Source organism: Hordeum vulgare, chromosome 4H (genome assembly GCF_904849725.1).
Source record: "Hordeum vulgare subsp. vulgare chromosome 4H, MorexV3_pseudomolecules_assembly, whole genome shotgun sequence".
In the NCBI taxonomy this organism is placed as follows: domain Eukaryota; kingdom Viridiplantae; phylum Streptophyta; class Magnoliopsida; order Poales; family Poaceae; genus Hordeum; species Hordeum vulgare.
This window is the reverse complement of record NC_058521.1, coordinates 556,117,975-556,142,232: the sequence shown is the minus strand read 5'-3', so window position 1 is coordinate 556,142,232 and position 24,258 is coordinate 556,117,975. Positions and strand designations below refer to the sequence as shown.

Here is a 24,258-nt window from a genome sequence, read left to right as displayed (position 1 = left end):
TTTTTCTCCCCGAAAATTCGGCCTAGGGAGATCCAAAACGCCATTCTCTGCTAGTGCACAACAACTTATTCAGCAGACATATCACTGTAAATATATCGAGATCCTTTCACGCAAGTAAACTCCTCACCATGTGAACAAATTCAGAATAGAAAACACCAAAACCTGAACCATACATGCTTCTGAATTGCAAGACCAAAAAGATCATCGCACGCTCGTTCCTGTCGTAGATACTGCTATGTACCTTGGCAGGCTCTCATTCGCAGCAGAGCAAGGAGAGGACACGGACAAGGGCAAAGGAGAAACCACCACCTATCCTGAAGCCGCTGGATATGAGGCTGCAGTGACACACGATCGGCCTTGAGCCTCCGCTAGCTATCACTCACCTCCAGCGCTCCGATGGCCGCCGCCTCCTTCCTCCCCCTCCACCTCCCGGCCTCCCCCAGGCCGGCCACCGTGGCCGCGAGGGCAGCCTCCGGCGTCGCGTCGACGGTGCCCGCGCAGGCGTCGCAGCTGGAGGAGGCGTTCGGCCGGAAGGGCCTCCGGTTCGGGACCGACGCCACGGGCGCGCCCACGGCGGAGCTGAGTGTGCGCAACGGCAGCTCGCTGCAGCTGCGGCTCAACGACGGGCTGGTCACCTCCTACCGGCCCAAGGTGTCCTGGGAGGGCGGTGACGGCTGCCGGGAGCTGCTCCACACCGTGGTCGGCGCCGGCGCCGGCGCCGTCAGGGGCGGCGTCGGGCTGGTGCTCAACGAGGCGGCCTCCTCGTCGTCGTCGTCGTCGTCGCTGCTCGGCGCGTCGGAGTGGTCCGTGGCGGACGTGGACTCGGACTCGTACGACGCGGTGCAGGTGGAGCTCGGGTGCGTGGCCAGCAAGCTGGAGGTGTCGTACGTGGTGACGCTGTACCCGCTGAGCATGGCGACGGCGGTGATCGTCAAGAACAACGGCGCCAGGCCCGTGGAGCTGACGGCCGCCGTGCTGAGCCACATCAAGTTCGACAAGAGGCGCGGCACGGCCGTGGAGGGGCTCCGCGGCTGCCCCTACTGCTCCCACCCGCCGCCGGCGTCCGGGTTCGCGCTGCTCACCCCCGCCGAGGCCATGAAGCGGGAGGAGTCCGGCTGGTTCGGCGGCGGCGGCGGCGAGGAGCCCCGGCAGGGCGCCTGGACCGTGGAGGAGAACCTCTACACCATCCTCAAGAAGAAGGTGAGCAGGGTGTACGCGGCGCCGCCGGAGGAGAGGAAGAAGCGCATCTACAACACCGCGCCCTCCAAGTTCACCACCATCGACCAGGTTAGCTCGTCTCTTGGATGAATGATCGTCGTCATTCATCGATCAATTTGCCCACTGATGATATGGTTTGTGCAGTCTAGCGGGCTGGGGTTCAGGCTGGTGAGGATGGGGTTCGAGGACATGTACCTGGGCAGCCCAGGAGGAATGTACGACAAGTTCGGCAACGACTACTTCCTCTGCACCGGGCCGGCGTCCATCCTCGTGCCCGTCGTCGTCGGCCCCGGCGAGGAGTGGAGGGGGGCGCAGGTCATCGAGCACGACAACTTGTAACTCTTTTTCTGGGGGTGCCAACAGAGTTGCACGAGAAATCATGTACATTCTCACACATGGGGGATGAATCTTGTAACCACCCATTGCGATCTATATGTACACATGCAGTAGATTACTTGCACATTCCCGGTACAAGTGTAACATACAGATGAATTCTCAAGAAGATTACATGGGCACGGGCGTGTGAAGAAGACTCGAAAACCTCAAAAGGAAGTTATGCTTTTGAAAATAACAAGCATAAGAATGTACACTCTCCCTGATAGAATTCACTGTATCGGCTCAACATAATCCACATAACTCCAGACACAATCATCTGTTGGTACTACAAAAGAACCAAGTGGTGCTGGTGGCAACATAATCACCGTAAGCGCCACCTATTTCTGAGAATGTTTACTCGAGTAAACCCGCATCCTTGAGAGCAGTCTCAAAATTGTCCTCGCTTTTCCAGTTGGGGACCTCGGGCACTTTGTGCTGGAAGTAGTCCTCGATCTTTGTCATCACAACTTCATCAGTTTGACCACATAGCAGGTTGAACACGGCTCCTGTCACCACCAAAAAATAATGTGTCAAACTGACAAATCATGAAAAACATATATCAATTTACAGTCTCCAGAAATAAGAAATCACAACCTCTCAAGAAACAATGAAAATGAACAAACAGACATGACTCCATAATCATCAAACAATGGTCACAGGTTCTATCTTGTCCTGATAAAGGAAGCCAAAAATCCTACTCGCAGAAGACTGGTTCTGCCAACAAGTTCAACCTTAGGCTAGGACAAACAAGCATTAGTCTTGACTAACTGTAGCGTTCTTGGGCTTGACTAACTGTAGCATGCTTGCTTATCAATGATAACAGGTTCAATCTGCCATTATCCCCAAGCCATTTAAATTCCTACCGACACCGTTAATGTCTGTCACGGTGTTGACCAATATGCTTACAATGGTGTATGTACATAGACTGATAGACATAAATTTACCTTTTCGGCCAAATCGCCCAGCTCTGCCGATTCTGTGCAGGTACACCTCATAATCAGGTTCATCTCTCGTGTTATACTTGATTGGCATGTCGTAGTTGATGACCAGGTTAACCTTTCAAAGGAAGAGTGTTAGAAGGATAATTTTAACTGGTGTGTCGAAATAGCACGGCGCGCATGGTACCTGTGCTTGGTCAAAACCACGAGCAAGAACATCAGTTGATATAAGAACCTTGGTGTACCCATCTTTGAATTCCTGAATTACTTTTTCCCTCTCTGCTTGGTCAAGGGATCCTTGAATTGAGGAGCACACATAGTCCTCTTTTGTCAAAGCATTATGTACATTCTTAGTACTATTTCTTGTTCTCACAAAGATGATAACCTGTCCAACCTTTTGCCCAAACTCAAAGATCTTGTCCCTTATAACCTCTATTTTGGCCGCCTCATCAGGGACTCGGACTTTATATTGCTTTACTTTTTCCAAAGTAAGATCTTCCTTCTTCACAAATATTTGGTTTCCGTCCTTAATGACCCTTGTAACAAATTCCTTCACTTTCTCATTGAAGGTCGCAGAGAAGAGAAGCACCTGTTTTAAATAGAATTAAAATAAGTAAAAGAGGCACCATATGGAAACAGAAACAATCACATCTAACCAAGAATTTAGAATTTATATAGCCAAGACTAGTTGCATGGAATTACGCCGACAGTTACAAGCATCACAAAAGGTTATCCAGCACATGGACAAGGCTAGTTGAGGACTGAAAGTATATCAACACCATCAATGATGAACTTGAAAAAACTAGGGCGATAACAGCAGCGGATTGGCTATAAGAATATGATAATAGGAGTGCCCAAATGTGCATTAACCAATTACATAGAACATACCATAGTATATGATTCTTTCTACTCCTAAAATTATCAACTTCGAGATGCCCCATGCATGAACATGCAGCCTTCCAAAAATAAAGAAAATGAATAACACAATCGAAAAAACTTGCAAATTGAATGCAACCCACTGCATAAAGAAAATGACCCTTCTCCAATGCCTCTACCTATCATTAGCAATTGATAATAAGTTCAATAAGCAGCACATGAGCACATACAAAGCATAGGAACAGGTTGTCTCCCTTAATAGCCTACAAAGTCCCAACATTGAAAATACTCGCATCTGATTTTGAAATGTAACAAAGGTGCAAGCTGTTGTGTGTGATTCTATTGCCACAGTCAAAAGTAGTCAATTTACTAAAAAAAACTTTACCTGACAGCCACCAGCACTATTTTGTATATCCTTCATGATCCTTAAAGAATCAGTTTTAAAGCCCTCCTGCAAGAAGTATTCAACAGGATAAGAAACCAGACTCATTCAATCATAAAAGCAACTAATTTACATGAGCCCGCTATGTCGGAATTTTGAGTGCCTCAAATTTTGGTTCCAGTTATATGAATATTTCTACTGATGGGAACTCCATAATAATTTAAATCCTTGAAAACAGATGCTTTTTGTTATGGTTGCTAGGGTTTAAGCGGGAGAGAGAGCTGCGAGGGCGCGAGAGAGCCGGCCGTGGGGGTCCTTTCCCACGGCCGGGCAAGAGGAAAAAGGGTTTTCCTTCTTAATTCTTGCCTGATTAGATTAATACATCTCCTCTCCATATATAGAGAGGTTTACTTGACTCCCAAGTAAGGCTTACTTGACCCCTAAGCAAACCTAAGACTAACGGACCCAGGCCTATCACATACTCTAACACTCCTATCACATACTCTAACACCTTTTTTCTGTTATTTTTATCCACTCAGATCAAACAGATATCAAGAGTTTTCAGTCATCACAGATCACACCTAACATAACACGACTGCACCATGATGACACACCTTAATGCCCACTAGGATATCAGGATTACAAACTATACAGGCCGCATTCTTTCATACTCTGATTCATTGACTCATACTAGACTAAAGGTTATTCAATTTCAATTAAGCCACAAGAAAGTTACCAACTCCAGAGGAAGCAAGTTAGTGGCAAGCCTAGCAAGTAAGTGCCACTGCTCTGCTTCTTGCGGATAGTCTGTTTGCTATGAAGGGGAAGGTCTAAGGGACTTAACCTCAAAACACCCTCATCGTTTGCTGCTAAGAAACATCTGTCTGTTTCTTACAAGGACATATAGACTCATGAATACCGCTGTCAATGCAATTATTGTTTGCAGCTGAGAAATAACTCCTGTAACGAGTATGGACCTTATTATCCTTCTCCCTTACTATTAGCATGTGTCTTACACTAAACTAACAGTAAGTCACCCGGAAAACACTGGGTGTAATGAGTATGCGCCTTATTATCCTTCTTGCTTCACTGTTAGCATTTGTCTTACACTCAACTTACGGCAAGTAGTCCGGAAAACACTGGGTGTATCAAGGACAGAAAGAGATCGACGGCAAGATAACTAAACTGTACCTCGGCAAGCATATGGTCTGCCTCGTCGAACACAAGAATCTTGATCTCCCTGGTCGCAAGCTTCTTATGGGTAATCCACTTGGTGAGCGTCCCAGAAGTGCCAATCACTACCTGATCGGTCACCGGAGCCATTTTGCTGATGGGCATATACTCTTTCTGAGACGACGGGATCGCACAGGCACAGGTAATGCCGGTAAACTTGCCCATCCTCATGAGCACAGATTTATTCTGCACAGGCCAACCAATTAAAATCAGTACATTACAGGGTATAAAAGTAGCAGAATCAGGGTCCGCGCTGCAGTTTGTTATTATATCCAATAGAATAAGCAGATGAGAGCACATAGCAGAGCGTGGGAGTGTAGAGGATCAAGTCAAGAGAGCTACCTGCTGCGCGAGCTCCCTGGTGGGGCAGATGCAGATGGCCTGGGGGACCTTGCGGTTGGGGTCGACGCGGCTGAGCATGCCGAGGACGAAGCAGGTGGTCTTGCCGGAGCCGTTGTGCGCCTGCGCGACGAGGTCCTTGTAGGGCGGCGTGAGGATCATGGGGAGCGTGATGGCCTGGATCTTGCTGGGGCGGCTGAAGCCCATCTCGTCGTGCAGCCCCTTGAGCAGCTCGGGGGTGAGCTTGACGTCCTCGAAGGTCGTCGCCGACTCGTACACCGTGCCGCCCGAGGTCACCTGGAGAAGCAAAGCGCACAGGATCAGCCGGCCAGCATCTGGACCACCGGACAGGGGCGGCGGCGGGAGCAGAGCGGGGCGCGTACGGCTTGGATTTGGGAGTCGTCGGAGTCATCGAGCAGGGGCGGGCCGTCGGGGCCTCCGTCGTCCTCGGGCACGGAGAGCGAGAGCGCCTCGATCTGCTTCGCCTGCGCCTCAACCACCGGCTCGATGGGGGCGGAGGAGGAGGAGGAAGCGGAGGCGGCGGCGAGCTCGGCCTCGGCCTCCGCCTTGGCCTTGGCCTCCTCCTCCTCCTCGACGTCGGCCCAGGACTTCTTCTCCGGCTCGGGCTTGGCGGCGCCGGCGTCGGCCATCGGAGCAGATCGAGAAGGATCGACGGCGACGAGAGCTGCTTCAGCTAGAGTCGGTTCGCGTTTTTGCGGGTTCCTCCCGATTTGGGAGGGGATTGATTATATTGGTGCTGCGTGAGGTGTTTTTTTTTTAGCTTGGCATGTAAGCGCAGCGCTGCTTAATAATTACGCGCACGCGGTCTCAGGCGGTTAATGCCACCCTGAGCGTCAAATACACGCCTACCGGGCGCCCACAGCCCAGTAACCTTTTTTTTTCCTTTCAGAAACTGTATTTTAAGTTTCTAAAAAAGAATTTTTATTTTAAAAGTTTTGGTTTTAATTTTTTGTTAAACAAGTTTCAGAAATGGGACAAAACTACAAATAAACGGATATGTTGAAAATTTGACATCAGATTTTTAGCGCTAACAATATTTGCCGTGCGAAAACGGATAAAATTTGCATGCCTCCGTATAAAACTTTGCCATGTTCTACGGTGAACATTGCCATGCAACGTAAAAGAATCAACGAAAAATTGTCATGCCCAATGACTAATTGCTATGTGTTTCATCGGGATCCCACGTACCCGAGGTTCTCAGTTTTTTGACCCTAAAATTCCGATGCCAGATTTATAATGAAATCCCAAATAAAATCGTGTTCACACACGATATGCATTTTGCCGGCAATTTGACACAATAATGTTAATCCCCATTTTACGAACAAGAGTGGCATAGCCTGCAACTATCGAATTGGATTTACAATCGAACATGAAAACAAGTTTACATCGGTTGGTTTTTTAAATGTTGTAACATAGAAAAAACCAATTCTTAATCGATCAAGGTACAACTTCTTTCGCAATCCGTAGGAGTAGCCCATAAACTATTACAAACTAATTTTTGCCTATCTCTACAACTAGGTTTTCTTAATTACTGTTAGCCATATATCTCGACGTGAGGTTTCCTACAGTTTCCCTAATACGCTTTTGATTCCTATTCTATCATGTGTGCACACGCTGACTATGGGGATGACTGTGGTGTATGGCTAGCCTTCTATGATCTAAGAGCAACTCCAACCGTCTGACCCAAACGAACGGCGATTTCGTCCGCTTTTCGTCCGTTTGGGTCATTCACCGGCCCAGTGTTCGCCCGGTTTATGATTTGGGTCGGCAGCGCGTCCAACGCGTCGACCCATATTTGTCTGTGTGGCCTTGCCAAGCAGAAGGACAGTTCTTCCACACCCAGTGCATGCAGTCTATGCTGCCAAGCATCACTGAAAAGTCCCGATTGGCATTGGTCGCCAACAAGCGGGTTGTGTGTGTAGCAGTCAACTCTCTTAAGTACTCAGGGCCAAACACTTCAATCACAACCTTGCAGAATCTGTACAACGACTCTAGGTACGTAGACCTACTCAAACGGATGCACTCATCGATAAGATCACCGAGTACTTCCATAAGGAAGCATCCAGATGGATGCAATGCATTTCTGATAAGATGAGAAGCCAATCTTTACAATGACATCCTCTTTGCACTCGAAGTAGTCATCGTATCCGACCACCCCCTCTCAAATCCGGTTGAAAACATGTCTAGCCATACGGAAACGGCGCCGGAATTTCTGATGTTTGAACAACGGATTGCTTGTGTCAAAGTAGTCATTCCATAGAAGGAAATAACCGCTCTCCTGGTTGCGATTCAACGCCGGAACATGCCCCGGAACAATGGCCGCTGCTTATTAATGTGGTCATGGACCAACATGGCAAGCAACATCTCCTCATCATCGGATGAGGAATCGTCGAAGTCGCATAGAACATTGTGGAAAATGAACTCGTCGGCGCAGTCCATTTGTACCTTGAGGCAAACTGTCGAACAACTTGTGGGTGTGGTCTACGAAGCTGACCGGCGACGGTGGATTGGGGTCGGGGAAGCTGACCGGCGGCGTGGTGTAGGAACCGGATTTTCGAGGATTATAACTTCCCTTCAAATGGCCCTTGAGTATACCAGCCCCAGGAATACTGCTAGCTGGCACACCTTTCCTTGATACAAATGTCCAAGCAAAATACACATTGAAGTATATGACCAAAGTGGTCTAATGAGTACATCGAAAAGGTTTCTAGTGGTTGATGGAGGAAGCATTACTGGGATCTCCAACCCCTCTGGGACTCCATTTTCCACAGGAGCAACTGACCGGGTTAACTCCTATCTCGCTCACTCTTGAAGCCTACGCTTCAAGCTTATTGTCAAGCACCTCCTCTCCAAGCTAGCAATCTGGCCAAGACAATAGCCAGGGACAAGCCAGTGAATACTTTGAATGTACTCGCAAACATCATGAAGCAAACATATAACTTGCAGCGTTATCCATGCACACATATTGATATCGTAATACTACCTCAGCTCAATTTACTACTCAAGCATCAGTAGTGAATCAATAATCATACTGAAAGTTATTAAGCCATAATTAGGAATATTAACATGGGGTGCAAAATAAAGCATGTCGTAGTCGGACGTGTCAGCGACACCACAAAAAGGGCTTATATGAAATAATAACAAAAATGCCACATTCGGGCGTCCCAGCGACACCACATAAATGGCTTATATGAAATAATAACAAACATGCCACAGTCGGGCATCTCAGCGACACCACATAAAGGGCTTATATAAAATAATAGAGAATATCGAGGAGGTAGAGCCGTCCCAGGGATATTCACAATAAAAATCATAATGGTTAGTTCACAGAAAATAATGTTTAAAATCATCCACCATATTTCCTGATTAGGCTCATACTCCGTTAACTACCTTCGAAGACCGACACTTAGACCGACACTTGACTAGTCAACCAACGTCCTTGACCGTGGACACGACTACTCGAATAGATTTGACTCTGCAAAGGGTGTACTCTTTACCCATAGCCTGCGGTTTTCAATAGTCACTATGACAAATTCCGCGTATGACATTTTATAAGTAGACACTCAGTATCATCACACACCCACTTTACCTCCGCGAAGCCCGGATTCACCCGAACTACGCTGCCAAGGTAAAACCATAAGACGGGGAGGCTCCGACCTCGACTAGCATGGGATCAACAATATTCATATCACGCGTTACGGGGAGTGCCCTCCCTTCCGATCCTAGACCGGAAACACCCATGCCCCCTGACCGGATGACTGGAATTATACCAAGGTCGTGGATACCTTCATCCCGACCCCTCTACTGGTGTGTGAATGATAATAGGTCTGCAACTTACTATACCGAATCCATTATCCAGGAAACTACGATAGTACGCAAATAAGAAGGCATACTGACAAGACTCGATCTATGGTCGACTTAGGAGGTTCAAGTATTACGTGTATGATCAGCACAGACCATGTGCAAACAGGGTCTCTACCTACCTAACATGCCTTATTGACCACTCTAGTCCACGAGGTGTCAATCCCACGGTCGTATCTCCATAAGACACCGACTCTCACCGAATCCCGTCTGGTAGGCACGTAGGTTAGGAAAGAGTGACCACTGTCCATGCACCACAATCATAGAAACCTTTACTTTCAAAATCATGAAACCATATGCATGTTTTACCACATGAAATATCACCACAAACAAAACATATCCCTATAATACTTTCACCAAGCAAGCTTATGCAACCAAGTTAAAGTGGGTTCAGGATGCTTGCCTCCCAAGTGTAGAGAGGTGGGGTTCATCACCAACTTTTGCAAGTTATAACTCCTCTCTTCAAGGCCTAATAAAAATATATGCTAATTAACACACGATTTAGAAACAACACAAAAAACTGTCCTAGAAAATTTTCAAATAAATACTAAAATAAACTAGGCAGAATTTGAAAGAGGTGAGAAAAAGAATCAACTCATTTGGAGTTTTCTATAAAAAAGTTATATCCAGTCAAAGTTGTGGTCAGAATCTGTTTTAAAAATCAAAAGAAAAGAAAAACGCTTCGGATGAAAACACGCTAGCGCAATAGAGAAAACGTACTTGACCGAAGACGTTTTCACCAGCGCGGAGCTCTGGCTGGGACAGAGACTCTGATGCGCGGGCCCCACGAGCAGGTTTGACTCGGGTCTCCTTATTCCTCCTCTGGCCGAAGGAAGGGGAAACTCCGACGAGGCTCATCGACGACAGGAGCCACCATTCGAGGAACGAGGCGCATCAATTTCACTGCCTTGGGGCTGCGGCGGCTGCCGGAACCGAGCAGCCCTTCCTCCACGGTGGAGGGAGCTTCGGCTCCGACGGGGCACTGGCTAGGAGGGGTCCTAGGTGCACGACGAGGGTTAGGGCAGCTCCGCTAGGTCTAGGAGGTTCGAGAGGTAGGCTCAGGCAGGGGAAAAGCTCACTGATAGGACCGAATCGACCCGAGGGGCTACGGTGGCCGAAGATCACTAGAGTTGGGGACAAAGGGCGTCTTGGCTCAAATTGGGGCTTGGGACGTCAGCTAAGGCTTCGGGGGAGTGGCTTGAGTCGACGCACGACCTCGGGGCTCCTATTTATAGCCGGGGTTGTCGGTTCCCGCGACGGAGGATAAGCTTGCCGGGGACAGTCTCTGTCGAGGGCACATGGACGGGGCCGATGCAGCGACGGGTCAAGGGGAGGCTCTCGCTCGATGAAGGGGTGGTCCAAGGTGTAGGTGGCGTGCTGGGGGGTGTTTGGGCGGTTCCGCGGCACCGTGCCGACGCTGCAGCTATCGATGGGCGGCGTAGCTACGACGAAGCACGGGCAGCAGGAGCAACAGGGGCGCACGAGGAGCTCGTGCGAGTGTGCCTACGTGCTGAGGATGTTGCGGGTGACGAGGGGGCGGCAGGGGTTGCGATGCGGCGGCTCGGTCTGCTAGCTGCAATACGCGCGCTCCAGAGCATGCTCTGGCATGCCTGCCAGATGCTCGACGAAATGCCATGTCTAGCTAGGGACTTGGGTTGGTGGTGAAACGCTCCAGATCGACTAATGGCATTACTACGGGTCTGCTAGACATACTCTTCCAGCCTGGGGCTCAACTTCACCATATAAACCAAACTCCATGCCAATCTTGGTCAAGGACACCAAGGTGTTTGACAGAATGCCAATGGCCTCTAGGGGCACTTGCTAGCCATGAAAATTTCCAGACATAAGCCTCATTGGGTGGCCAAAAACATGGCATGGTTTGATTTAACAAATCAACAACTTCACAATGCAATTATAGCAAAAGTTCAGTCCTGGACATAAACAAGAAGATGATGCAACAGGGGTCAAAACAATTCCACTGGGTTGAAAATTTATACTTAAGGGTTTCTCAGGGTGGACTACAAGCACAAATTTTTTCAAGAGCATTGGAGAAGGAAAAAGTGGGGATGTAGTTTAAAAGGCCAATTTTGTCCAGAACACAAAACAAGAAGTGATGCTCAAATATTTCAAAAGACCAACATATATTTTTGCATAAAACTTATTCATATAAACATCTGGACCTCTCCAAATTTTTACATAATTATTATAGACTTTAATGAAGAGGTTATAGTGTAAAGCACCTATTTGGACCAGAACAGAAAAGATAGCAAAAAGCAATATTTTTCCAAAACGCTCAGCTGGGTTTTTGCATAAAACTCATTTGTATGAACTCCTTGGATGCTATAAATTTTTACATAATTTTTGGGGAATTAATTTAAGGGGTTGTAGTGCAAATCTACAATTGGACCAGAAAGCAAGATTAATTAATTTGCTTAATCCTGGCAAAACAATTGGCTATATCATTAGAGAAAGTTGATCCAGAAACATAGTAGGAAATTGTCAAGCTTATGGTGGAATTTTTACAAGAGTTTAGCAAGTAGCTGCAGTTCAAAATTGGACACAAAGAAAATAAAAACCAGTTTTGAATAATTGAGTTAGGAGGTAATATTTAACAAAAAGTTCTTTTCTGAAATAATCAGTGGAGAAAAAGTATTTGAGTAAACCCTCAAGTCACATAAGAGTCGTCAAAAGCTTTAGCTCATAGAGGAATTATTCCCAAAACAAAGAATAAGAGAAGTTTTGAAGTTAACAGAAAACCCAAAAATAAAAATTTAACAATATTCAGGCCAAATTTATTAAATAGAAATCTTGGAAAATATTTGGGGTGTTACAAACTCTACCCTCCTTAAGGAAAAATCTCGTCCTCGAGATTTGTTGGAAACAACCTCAAGTGGTATTTTAAACAGAGCAAGGGAATCACAGTAAAAACAATAATCGGTGCAGCTACATTGCGGCATTGGTGATACATGCAAAAGCTATGGTTTGGCAAAACGAGGCGTTGCCATAAATGTCTACGATAAATTTTTTTCGAAAAAGGAAAATACCCCAATTCCGAATTTGCTTGTCGTACCCGAGTGCATAGTGTTCTCTCTCGCTGACATGTGGGCCCAGGACCCACGGTCAGTCTCTTCTTCTTCCTCCGTCTCTCCTCTTTCCTCTCTCTCCCGTGCTTTGCGCCGCTTTCTCCACGTGTGGCGTCTAGCTCGTAGGCGTCTAGGGCCGTACCGTGCTAGCGCGCGGCGTACTAGTTGCCGGCGCAACGAGCACTCACATCGCGGGCCAGTGCATTGTCGGCACTGCTCGCGGATTCATTTCCGAACATCGGCGATCGGTGGACTGCGTCCATTGCGCACTGACTTCGGGGTATAAAACGGCTGCGTCGTTCTCTCCTCTACCTCACTCTCAAACTCACTCTTCCTGCCTCCTTCTCTTCCTCCTTTCCGCTTGCAGGAGCTCAAAACGAGGCTCCAATGGCGGAGGAGTACCCGGGGTGGCTGATCATCGTGCTGGTCGGAGGGGTGGCGACGCTGATCGATTTCTCCGCGCTGATGTGCGCGATGATCCAAGATGATTGTCGTGACACTGTTGCACGGGTGGCGGCTCTCTGCAAGGGCGAGGAACACGAAGACTAAGCGCGAGCAAAAATGCGGGGGTGGCTGCCACTGTTGGTAGCACTCCCGCAAAAATAAATAGCGCATTCCTCTCGGAGGAACTGCGATGTTAGGAAGGTAGCTAGCTAGGGTCCGGTGTGTGTGGTTCTGCTCTTAGTGCATTGGCAGAGTGCGTGTGGTTGAGAGCTACCTGGCATGCGAATAAAATCTCTGTCAAGTGATCTATTTACTGCAGTAGGAAAAATTGATCATGCAAAGGTCATTGCAAGAAAACAGTTGAAGGCAAGATCACCCAAAATAAAACACATGCATGTAGTAATAAAAATACATGGCACAATCATCACATTACACCACATGACTATATGGCAAGGTATTTACAACGCACGCAAAGTAAAGTCCTAATGGTCATGGGAAATATTCCTGGCAGGGGAATATCCACTTCGTCTTTGGGGGCGAGAGGCTGGAGGACTCGTAGAATGCGTCCTGCTGGGCTTGTCCTCACGGGTTCGCCAATGGCGATCTGAGGGTTTTGGATGGCGAGGTTCTGGAGAAACTCCATCACGTGCTGTGTCAAATGCTCTTGAGCGATGACAAATTGCACGAGCCTGACCAACACGGGGTCTCTCTCCGAACGGGTCCCTGGAAAAGATGCTGCTCCTCCGGGTTCTGCACGACTCGGAAAATAACAGTACCCCCTTTCACTGGCATATGGTACTGCATAACGGAGGCGAGTAACCGCTTCGTAGGCAGCAACCTCTATGGCCATTTCTAGGGTAGGGATAAATTTTCCGCTGAAGCAGATTTCCGTGGGGTCCTGGTTAGGTTCTACTGGGAAAATGTGCACAACTGCCCAATATTTCGAGGTAGTGGGAGTGATCCTCGATTTAAATAGCTCGTATCAGGGTGGGAAGGAAGAACCCATGGTACTGCGGGTAAAATCCCACAATTCTTTAACAAAACAGCCCGGAGTTGCATCCGGAGTTCTGAGGTAACTCCCTTGGGGTAGCATGGCGGAAGGCTGTGAAGGTAGTGCACAAGGTGAGTGTTGTTGGGAAGATCACGGGTGATCCTTATATAGGTGGGGTTGGGGACACAACTGTAGGTTGGGCTGGTCTCGGTGTTTGTCTTCATTCAAGAGGGTTTGGTCAAGACCTACCGTTAAAAGTTTACGAAACGTGACACTTTTCTAAGATAGACTGTCATGGTCATGTCCAACTATAGCTATGCTGCCTAAAAGCATATACAGGTGATTACCTACAGTGCTTAAAAATAATAAAACAAAAAACAGTTGCCCATACTAGCTCATATATTACATGCAAGCGAATTCCACAATCGGGTCACGGCTTAGTCTACTTCGTTTACATCTAGGTGAGCAGGTCTTGCGGACGTCGAGTCTGCTGGAACTACGGTGTCACGGTTGCTCGGGGAAGGGGGTGGAGCTACAAGATCGGGGTAGCGGGGGTGTCCATTGCGGGGTGTTGTAGCTACCGTTCCATTGGAGGAAATCCCCAAAATGCGGCGAAGCTCCTCGGGGAAGATAGGCGCGTGACTTGGGTCGGCAGCTGGGACAGACCGTTGGAGCTCAATCGGTCTCCCAAACAACACTACACGGTTACTGGCTTTGGGCTCCACTTCTCTCCTCCTTAGACGAGCCAGCTCTGCACGAGCTGCAATCAGGTCGAGGGTGACCTGATCGTATAATGCCTCTTATGCCCTTACATAGCGCACAAGGTGCAACAAGGCAGGGTCGGTCTCATGGTCTGTGCTGGCAACCTGGATCGGCCTACCATAACCTTCACGGCTAGGGTAGTAGTAGAACGAGCGGCAGTTAACTCCTAGCGACAGGTGCCGGAGTTGAACTATTGCCTCTCGAGTTGCCAGCTGGATGGCTTCGGGCTCATAGGAAGTTGACCTTCCGGTGAACCGATGGGGACGCTCTTGGGTGATACTCCTGCCGTAGACATGTATTGTGGCCCAGAAGTGACGAATGTCACCACTTGTGCGCTGTTGGTACACAACATACTCCGGAGGCTCTTCCATGGCAAAGGCGCGATGGGTTAGGCTGGCCAGAATGGCTATGAAACCTCCTTGGTCCGTAGCAGTGGTTTCATTGTGGACAATGGGGCCTGACATCTTGGGTGGCTGTGGTCGTGCTGTGCTGTGCATAACAATCGCTCCCTTTATAGAAAGGAGAACGAAGTCTTCTCTCGCAAGATTGCGAGAAGGATAAAAGGGTCGTGGTCACTTGCATGTGACCATAGGGCTAGTCTGAGAGGTTGGGCACCGCCTTGCCTAAAAGTGTTGGCGAACACTGTTCGGCTACTGGTTAGGGCAAACTTGACTGGTGGCTATGGCACTGGTTTGATGGGTGGTCTTCTAGTGCTCATTGACCCGACTAAGATAGGATTAGCCAACGGTCAACCTCGCTCTGATACCAAGGTTGTAGGGACCGGATTTTCGGGGATTATAATTTCCCTTCAAACGGCCCTTGAGTATACCAGCCCTAGGAATACTGCTAGGGGGCACACCTTTCCTTGATACAAATGTCCAAGCAAAATACACATTGAAGTACATGACCAAAGTGGTCTAATGAGTACATCAAAAAGGTTTCTAGTGGTTGATGGCAGAAGCGTTACTGGGATCTCCAACCCCTCTGGGACTCCATTTCCCAGAAGAACAACTGACCGGGTTAACTCCTATCTCGCTCACTCTTGAAGCCTTCAAGCTTATCGTCAAGCACCTCCTCTCCAAGCTAGCAATCTGGCCAAGACAATAGCCAGGGACAAGCCAGTGAGTACTTTGAATGTACTCGCAAACATCATGAAGCAAACATATAACTTGCAGGGTTATTCATGCACACATATTGATATCGTAATACTACCTTAGCTCAGTTTACTACTCAAGCATTAGTAGTGAAGCAATAATCATACTAAAAGTTATTAAGCCATAATTAGGAATATTAACATGGGGGGCAAAATAAAGCATGCCGCAGTCGGTGTCTCAACGACACCACAAAAAGGGCTTATATGAAATAATAACAAAGATGCCACAGTCGAGCGTCTCAGCGACACCTCATAAAGGGCTTATATGAAATAATAACAAACATGCCACAGTCGGGCGTCTTAGCGACACCACATAAAGGGCTTATATGAAATAATAGAGAATATCGAGGAGGTAGAACCGTCCCAGGGATATTCACAATAAAAATCATAATGGTTAGTTCACAGAAAATAATGTTTTAAATCATCCATCATATTTCCTGATTAGTCTCATACTCCGTTAACTACCTCCGAAGACCGACACTTAGACCGACACTTGACTAGTCAACCAACATCCTTGACCGTGGACACGACTACTCGAATAGATTTGACTCTGCAGAGGGTGTACTCTTTACCCATAGCCCGCGGTTTTCAATAGTCACTATGACAAATTCTGCGTACGACATTTTAGAAGTGGACACTCAGAATCATCACACACCCACTTTACCTCCGCGAAGCCCGGATTCACCCGGACTACGCTGCCAAGGTAAAACCATAAGACGGGGAGGCTCCGACCTTGACTAGCATAGGATCAACAATATTTATATCACGCGTTATGGGGAGTGCCCTCCCTTTCGATCCCAGACCGGAAACACCCATGCCCCCTGATCGGATGACTAGAATTATACCACGGTCGTGGATACCTTCATCCCGGCCCCTCTACTAGTGTGTGAGTGATTATAGGTCTGCAACTGACTATGCCGAATCCATTATCTAGGAAACTACGGTAGTACACAAATAAGGAGACATACTGACAAGACTTGATCTATGGTCGACTTAGGAGGTTCAAGTATTACCTCTATGATCAGCACATACCATGTGCAAACAGGGTCTCTACCTACCTAACATGCCTTGTTGACCACTCTCGTCCATGAGGTGTCAATCCCAGGGTCGTATCTCCACAAGACACCGACTCTCACCGAATCCCGTCCGGTAGGCACGTAGGTTAGGAAAGAGTGACCACTGTCCATGCACCACAATCATAGAAACCTTTACTTTCAAAATCATGAAACCATATGCATGTTTTACCACATGAAATATCACCACAAACAAAATATATCCCTATAATACTTTCACCAAGCAAGCTTATGCAACCAAGTTAAAGTGGGTTTTTAGAGAGGTGGGGTTCATCACCAACTTTTGCAAGTTATAACTCCTCTCTTCAAGGCTAATTAAAAATATATGCTAATTAACACACGATTTAAAAACAGCACATAAAACTATCATAGAAATTTTTCAAATAAATACTAAAATAAACTAGGCAGAATTTGAAAGAGGTGAGAAAAAGAATCAACTCATTTGGAGTTTTCTATAAAAAGTTATATGCAATCAAAGTTCTGGTCAGATCTGTTTTAAAAATCAAAAGAAAAGAAAAACGTTGTTGGAAATATGCCCTAGAGGCAATGATAAATAGTTATGATGATATTTCCTGTTTAAAGATACTCGTTTATTATCCATGCTATAATTGTATTGAATGAAAACATAGATACATGTGTGGATACATGGACGAAACAATGTCCCTAGCAAGCCTCTAGTTGGCTAGCGAGTTGATCAATGATAGTCAAGGTTTTCTGGCTATGTGCAAGTGTTGTCACTTGATAACTGGATCACATCATTAGGAGAATCAAGTGATGGACTAGACCCAAACTATGAACGTAGCATATTGATCGTGTAGTTCTATTGCAATTGTTTTCTACGTGTCAAGTATTTGTTCCTATGACCATGAGATCATATAACTCACTGGCACCGGAGGAATACCTTGTGTGCATCAAACGTCACAACGTAACTGGGTGACTATAAAGGTGTTATAAAGGTATCTCTGAAGGTGTCTGTTGAGTTAGTATGGATCAAGACTGGGATTTTTTACTCCGTGTGACGGAGAGGTATCTCGGGGCCCACTCGGTAATACAACATCACACACAAGCCTTGCAAGCAATGTGACTAAGTGTAAGTCACGGGATGTTGTATTACGGAACAAGTAAATAGACTTGCCGGTAATGAGATTGAAATAGGTATGCGAATACCGACGATCAAATCTCGGGCAAGTAACATACCGAAGGACAAAGGGAATGACATACGGGATTATATGAATCCTTGACACTGAGGTTCAACCGATAAGATCTTCGGAGAAGATGTAGGATCCAATATGGGCATCCAAGTCCCGCTATTGGATATGGACCGAGGAGTGCCTTGGGGCATGTCTACATAGTTCTCGAACCCACAGGGTCTGCACACTTAAGGTTCGATGATGTTTTAGTATCGTTGAGTTATATGTGTGGTTACCAAATGTTGTTCAGAGTCCCGGATGAGATCATGGACGTCACGAGGGTTTCCGGAATGGTCCAAAAACGAAGATTGGTATATTGGATGGTTTCATTTGGTCACCGGAAAGTTTCGGGCAATTCCGGAAGTGTACCGGGAGTGACAAATGGGTTCCGGGAGTTCACCGGGTGGGGCCCACCCACCCGGGAGTGAGCCCAAGGCACTAGGGTGGCGCCACAAGTCCCTAGTGGGCTGGTGGAGTCAGCCCAAGGGGCCATGGCGCCACATAAGGAAATACCAAAAGAAAAGAAAAAGAAAAAGGGAAAGAGGGAGGTGGGAAGGAAGAGGAGGACTCCTCCTTCCCCAAACCGAATTGGAGGAGGAGTCCTCCTCCTCCCTAGCGCCGGCGCACCCCTTGAGGGCTTGTCCCTCAAGGCAAGCCCCTCCCCTTCCCTCCTATATATAGTGGTGTTTTAGGGCTGATTTGAGACAACTTTTGCCACGTGCATCTCAACCCTAGACCACATAGTTCTACCTCTAGATCAGAATTCTGCGGAGCTCGGGCGGAGCCCTGCATGAGTAGATCATCACCACCACCGGAGCGACGTCACGCTGCCGGAGAACTCATCTACTTCTCCGTCTTGCTTGCTGGATCAAGAAGGCCGAGATCATCATCGAGCTGTACGTGTGCTGAACGCGGAGGTGCCATCCGTTCGGCACTAGATCGGAACGGATCATGGGACGGATCGCGGGACGGTTCGTGGGACGGTTCGAGGGACGTGAAGATCTTCCACTACATCAACCACGTTTCTTAACGCTTCCCGCTGTGCGATCTACAAGGGTACGTAGATCCAAATCTCCTCTCGTAGATGGACATAACCATGATAGGTCTTCGTGTGCATAGGAAAGTTTCATCGATTGACATGCAACGTTCCCCTACAGTGGCATCATGAGCTAGGTTAATGCGTATATGTTATATCGAGTAGAACACAAAAGGTTTTGTGGACGGTGATGTTCGATTTGCTGCCCTCCTTAGTCTTTTCTCGATTCGGCGGTGTTGTTGGATTGAAGCGGCCCGGACCGACATAACTCGTACGCTTACGAGAGACTGGTTTCATCGATTGACATGCAACCTCGTTACATAAAGATGACTGGCGGGTGTCGGTTTATTCAACTTTAGTTGAATTGGTTTTGACCGTGGCGGTCCTTGGAGAGGTTAAATAGAAATTTGCACATCTCCGTTGTGGTTTTTGCGTAAGTAAGATGCGATCGTACTAGATACCCATAGCAGCCACGTAAAACATGCAACAACAAATTAGAGGATGTCTAACTTGTTTTTGCAAGGTTTGCTTTGTTGGAAATATGCCCTAGAGGCAATAATAAAATGGTTATTATCATATTTCCTTGTTCATGATAATCGTCTATTGTTCATGCTATAATTGTATTAACAGGAAACAGTAATACATGTGTGAATAAATAGATCACAATGTGTCCCTAGCAAGCCTCTAGTTGGCTAGCTCGTTGATCTATAGATGATCATGGTTTCCTGATCATGGACATTGGATGCCATTGATAATGGGATCACATCATTAGGAGAATGATGTGATGGACAAGACCCAATCCTAAGCATAGCACTAGGTCGTGCTGTTCGTATGCTAAAGCTTTTCTAATGTCAAGTATCTTTTCCTTCGACCGTGAGATTGTGCAACTCCCGGATACTGTAGGAGTGCTTTGGGTGTATCAAACGTCACAACGTATCTGGGTGATTATAAAGGTGCACTACGGGTATCTCCGAAAGTATCTATTGGGTTGGCACGAATCGAGATCGGGATTTGTCACTCTGTGTGACGGAGAGGTATCTCTGGGCCCACTCGGTAGAACATCATCATAATGAGCTCAATGTGACTAAGGAGTTAGTCACCGGATGATGTGCTACGGAACGAGTAAAGAGACTTACCGATAACGAGATTGAACACGGTATAGGGATACCGACGATCGAATCTCGGGCAAGTTCTATACCGACAAACAAAGGGAATTGTATACGAGATTGATTGAATCCTTGACATCGTGGTTCATCCGATGAGATCATCGTGGAACATGTGGGAGCCACCATGGGTATCCAGACCCCGCTGATGGTTATTGGTCGGAGAGGTGTCTCGGTCATGTCTGCATGCCTCCCGAACCCGTAGGGTCTACACACTTAAGGCTCAATGACGCTAGGGTTATAGGGAATTGTTATACGAGGTTACCGAAGGTTGTTCGGAGTCCCGGATGAGATCCCGGACATCATGAGGAGCTCCAGAATGGTCCGGAGGTAAAGATTGATATATATAGGATGGATGGGTTTGGATGCCGGAAATGTTTCGGGCACCACCGGAAAGTGTCGGGGCCACCGGAAGGGTTCCGGAGGTCCACCTGGAGGGGCCACCAACCCCAAAAGGTGACATGGTCCAAAAGGTGGAAGAGAACCAGCCCAAAGTGGGCTGGTGCGCCTCCCACCAGGGGCCCAAGGCGCAAGGGTGAGGGATGGGGGCAAACCCTAAGTCAGGTGGGCCTTAGGCCCACTAGGGGGTGCGCCACCCCTCCTCCCCTCCTGGCCGCCGCCCTGTCCCCCCATCTAGGGCTATCGCACCCCTTAGGGGTGGGAACCCTAAAGGGGGCGCCACCCTCCCCTTCCCCCTATATATAGTGGGGTTTTTGGCCATTGGAGACACGACAATTTCTCTCTCTCGCCGCAGCCCTGCTTCTATTCTTCCTCCTCTCCCATGGTGCTTGGTGAAGCCCTGTCGGGATACCTCGTCGCTCCATCGCCACCGTGCCGTCGTGCTGCCGGAGCTCTTCCCCTAACCTCTCCCTCCTCCTTGCTGGATCAAGGTGTGGGAGACGTCACCGGGCTGCACGTGTGTTGAACGCGGAGGTGCCATGGTTTGGCACTAGATCGGAATCACACCGCGATCTGAATCGCAGCGAGTACGACTCCATCAATCGCGTTCTAGCAACGCTTCCGCTTAGCGATCTTCAAATGTATGAAGATGCACTCACCGCTCTATCGTTGCTGGTTTCTCCATAGGAAGTTCTGAATATGGCGTAGGAAAATTTTGAATTTTTGTTACGTTACCCCAAAAATGACATCCGAGCCAGGTTTTCTATGCGTAGATTCTTTGCACGAGTAGAACACAAAAGGTTGTGGGCGCTGATTTTGTCAATTGCTTGCCGCTACTAGCCTTACTCTTTTTCGGCGGTATAGTGGGATGAAGCGGCCCGGACCGACCTTACACGTACGTTTACGTGAGACAGGTTCCACCGGCTAACATGCACTAGGTGCATAAGGTGGCTAGCGTGTGTCTGTCTCTCCCACTCTAGTCGGATTGGATTTGATGAAAAGGGTCCTTATGAAGGGTAAGTATCTTTGGCATATCATCGTTGTGGCTGTCACGTAGGTAAGAGGGTATTCTTGCTAGAAACCCAAATCAGCCACGTAAAACTTGCAACAACAATTAGAGGACGTCTAACTTGTTTTTGCAGGGTTTGACATGTGATGTGATATGACCAAAGGATGTGATGTTACATGTGTGATGTATGAGATGATCATGTTCTTGTAATAGGATTCACGACTTGCATGTTGATGAGTATGACAACCGCCAGGAGCCATAGGAGTTGTCTTAATTTATTGCATGAGATGCAACGCCATGTTTTTACTACTTTTACTTCATTGCTAACGCTTAGCTATAGTAGTAGTAGTAGTAGTTTGCGTGACAACTTCACGGAGACAAGATGATGGAGATCATGGTGTCACGCCGGTGACGATGATGATCATGCAATGCCCGAAGATGGAGATCGAAGGAGCAAAGATGATAATGGCTATATCATGTCACTATATGATTGCATGTGACGTTTATCATGTTTTTCATCTTATTGCTTAGAACGACGGTAGCATAATAAGATGATCCCTCATAAAAATTTCGAGAATGTATTCCCCTAAGTGTGCACCATTGCGAAGGATCATTGTCTCGAAGCACCACGTGATGATCGGGTGTGATAGATTCTAACGTTCGCATACAACGGGTGTAAGCCAGATTTACACACACGAAACACTTAGGTTGACTCGACGAGCTTACCATGTACAGACATGACCTCGAATACGAGAGACCGAAAGGTCAAACATGAGTCGTATGGTTGAATACAATCAGCATGAAGTTGCTCACCATCGACGACTAGTCCGTCTCACGTGATGATCGGACACGGGTTAGCCGATATGGATCATGTATCACTTAGATGACTAGAGGGATGTTGATTTAAGTGGGAGTTCATACTTAATTTGATTAGATGAACTTAATTTTCATGAACTTAGTCTAAAAGTTGTCTTTACAAATATTGTAGATCCAATGGACAACGCACCTGTCAACCTCAATTTCAATGCGTTCCTAGAGAAAAACAAGCTGAAAGATGATGGTAGCAACTATGCGGACTGGGTCCGCAACTTGAAGCTCATCCTCATTGCATCCAAGAAGGCTTATGTTCTTGATGCGCCGCTAGGTGACCCCCCCCCCCCGTTCACGCGGCAGCCCAAGATGTTCAGAACGTCTGGCTAGCACGGAGTGATGACTACTCTCTGGTTAGGTGTGGCATGCTATACAGTTTAGAACCGGGGCTCCAAAGGCGTTTTGAGCAACACGGAGCATATGAGATGTTCCACGAGCTGAAGCTAGTTTTTCAAGCTCATGCCCGGGTCGAGAGATATGAAGTCTCCGACAAGTCCTTTAGCTGCAAGATGGAGGAGAACAGTTTTGTTAGTGAGCACATTCTCAGAATGTCTGGGTTGCAGAGTCGTCTGACTCAGCTTGGAGTCAAACTTCCGGATGGCGCTGTAATTGACAGAATCCTCCAGTCTCTCCCACCAAGCTACAAGGGTTTTGTGCTGAAATACAACATGCAATGGATGGAGAAGACCATTCCCGAGTTGTAGTCGATGCTGAAATCTGCAGAAGTAGAAGTCAAGAAAGAGCATCAAGTGTTGATGGTCGACAAGACCACCAATTTCAAGAAGGGCAAGGGTAAGAAGAACTTCAAGAAAGACGGCAAAGCTGTTGCCGTGCCAGGTAAGCCAGATGCCAGGAAGAAGAAAAAAGAATGGACCCAGGCCTTAGACTGAGTGCTTCTATTGCAAGGGAAAAAGGTCACTGGAAGCGGAACTGCCCCAAGTACTTAGCGGATAAGAAGGCCGACAACGTCAAAGGTATATGTGATATACATGTTATTGATGTGTACCTTACCAGCGCTCGTAGTAGCTCCTGGGTATTTGATACCGGTGCTGTTGCTCACATTTGCAACTCAAAGTAGGAACTGTGGAATAAACAGAGGTTGGCTAAGGATGAGGTGACGATGCGCGTCGGGAATGGCTCCAAGGTCGATGTGATCGCTGTCGGCACGCTGCCTCTACATCTACCTTCGGGATTAGTTTTAAACCTTAATAATTGTTATTTAGTACCAGCTTTGAGCATGAACATTGTATCAGGGTCTTGTTTAATGTGAGACGACTACTCATTTAAGTCAGAGAATAATGGTTGCTCTATTTATGTGAGTGATATGTTTTATGGTCATGCTCCACTGGTGAATGGTTTATTCTTGATGAATCTCGATCGTGATGTTACACATATTCATAGTGTGAATACCAAAAGATGTAAAGTTGATAATGATAGTCCCACATACTTGTGGCACTGCCGCCTTGATCATATCGGTGTTAAGCGCATGAAGAAACTCCATACTGATGGACTGTTAGAGTATCTTGACTTTGAATCATTTAACACATGCGAACCGTGCCTCATGGGCAAGATGACTAAGACTCCATTCTCAGGGATAATGGAGAGAGCAACCGACTTATTGGAAATAATACATACTGATGTGTGTTGTCCAATGAACGTTGAGGCTCGCGGTGGCTATCGTTATGTTCTCACTCTCACCAACAACTTGAGTAGGTATGGATATATCTACTTGATGAAGCACAAATCTGAAACATTTGAAAAGTTCAAGGAATTTCAGAGTGAGGTTGAGAATCAACGTGACAATAAAATAAAGTGTCTACAATTTGATCGTGGAGGAGAATA

General features: G+C 47.2%; 2 protein-coding genes across 2 annotated transcripts; one reads left to right on the top strand and one right to left on the bottom strand.

The window, feature by feature from the left end:
• Positions 1-169: 169 nt before the first annotated feature.
• Positions 170-1,758, top strand: LOC123449489 (photosynthetic NDH subunit of subcomplex B 2, chloroplastic). Its single transcript, XM_045126730.1, has 2 exons — positions 170-1,287; positions 1,363-1,758. Exons 1-2 carry the CDS (start codon positions 397-399, stop codon positions 1,555-1,557), a joined length of 1,086 nt encoding a protein of 361 aa, XP_044982665.1. The 5' UTR covers positions 170-396; the 3' UTR covers positions 1,558-1,758.
• On the bottom strand, positions 1,655-6,108 carry LOC123449488 (DEAD-box ATP-dependent RNA helicase 38). Its single transcript, XM_045126729.1, has 7 exons — positions 5,745-6,108; positions 5,365-5,658; positions 4,981-5,208; positions 3,793-3,858; positions 2,719-3,120; positions 2,538-2,649; positions 1,655-2,099 (listed from the first exon to the last, which is right to left on the bottom strand). The coding sequence occupies exons 1-7, from the start codon at positions 6,009-6,011 to the stop codon at positions 1,948-1,950; spliced, it is 1,521 nt and encodes a 506-aa protein (XP_044982664.1). The 5' UTR covers positions 6,012-6,108; the 3' UTR covers positions 1,655-1,947.
• Between the last annotated feature and the right edge of the window lie 18,150 nt (positions 6,109-24,258).